The 1,064-nt window shown below is 53.5% G+C and overlaps 2 protein-coding genes across 2 annotated transcripts in view; one reads left to right on the top strand and one right to left on the bottom strand.

Annotated features, from left to right (window-relative positions):
- The window catches only part of CDC123 (cell division cycle 123), a 60,397-nt gene extending 59,531 nt beyond the window's left edge, over positions 1-866 (bottom strand). The window contains exons 1-2 of the mRNA XM_004712658.2: positions 855-866; positions 122-486 (exon numbers count right to left, since the gene is read on the bottom strand). Coding sequence (XP_004712715.1) covers positions 122-486; positions 855-866 — 377 coding nt within the window. The remainder of the gene's footprint in view (positions 1-121; positions 487-854) is intronic.
- Positions 206-1,064, top strand: part of NUDT5 (nudix hydrolase 5) — a 21,610-nt gene continuing 20,751 nt past the window's right edge. Inside the window, exon 1 of the mRNA XM_004712633.2 lies at positions 206-326. The gene's annotated coding sequence lies outside the window, so the exon portion shown is untranslated. The remainder of the gene's footprint in view (positions 327-1,064) is intronic.

A 1,064-nucleotide genomic window follows, 5' to 3' on the forward strand; every position in this document is an offset into this window, starting at 1 on the left:
TTTGAGCACGTTCGCCCAGCCCACGAAAAGAGGTCGGGTCCCGGAAGCGGGAGTCCGGAAGTGTTGCGAAAGGAATTTCAAGAGACGTGGGTGCCTTTCCGCGTCGCTGGAGCTCACTGACCCGGAAGGTAATCCGCTAGAGCGCTGGCATCGCGGGAGTTCTACGGGAGCCGCGAGGGATGCGAGCGCGCAGCCTCCTGAAGTGCCGCGAAACGCCGCCGTCCGGGCAGTGGCGCCGCATCGACGGAGGCGGCCACCGTGGCTCGGCTTGTTGCTCTTTCCTCCTCGCACCCGTCGGATCCGCTCCTTTGCCTGCACCCTGTGGAGTGAGTGAGGGGGCGCGGGTTCGCGGCCGTGCCAGGTTTCTTTGGGGAAAATGAGGCGGGGAGAGAGGGAGCGCCTCTGGAGCGTGCGAATCGTGCAGACAGCGCGCGCGTCTCCCCTTCTGCGGACGGGGCTCGCTTCCAAGAACGCGAGGGGGCATTGCTGTAAGCGCGGAGAGAAAATACCATCAGCGGAAAACTGGGAATTAGAGGGGAAAGATACCTGGGATACTTGGAGTAAAGGGAGCGGGAAGCACCGCAATTTGATGCTAATTTGCCAATAGGGGGAATGGCCCCTTTTCGTTCGTTGGTGCGGATTATGAGAGAGAGGGCATCTCGTCTGTACCACTCTGGGAAGCTAGGCTTTGCAGATGAAAAAGGCAATAAATATCTCAGAGGAGAGTTGTATCCCTTAAGAGTAAACTACTTTTTTCCCTGCCCCGCGGGAGGAAAAAACAAACAAAACACAACCAGATGTTTTTTATCAGAATCCTTGCGATGAAAGAATCACTCTATCACTAGAATTCTAACTTGAAGTACCATTTTTCGCTGTTGTCTTTCCCTACCCTCAAGCCTAAACTGAGTTTAATCCAAAACGTTCGTGGGGAAATTCCATGTTCTTTACATTCAATTGTACCGTGAACTTTATGAAGCCTCCTAGTATTTTTCCTCTTTCTACTCTGGAGAAAGATGACGCTTTCTGCTCCCTTACAGTCTTGAAAACCCAAAAAGAGCAGTTCT

This window comes from Echinops telfairi, unplaced genomic scaffold (genome assembly GCF_000313985.2).
Source record: "Echinops telfairi isolate 266 unplaced genomic scaffold, ASM31398v2 ScPeMD7_7473;HRSCAF=8511, whole genome shotgun sequence".
NCBI classification, from domain to species: domain Eukaryota; kingdom Metazoa; phylum Chordata; class Mammalia; order Afrosoricida; family Tenrecidae; genus Echinops; species Echinops telfairi.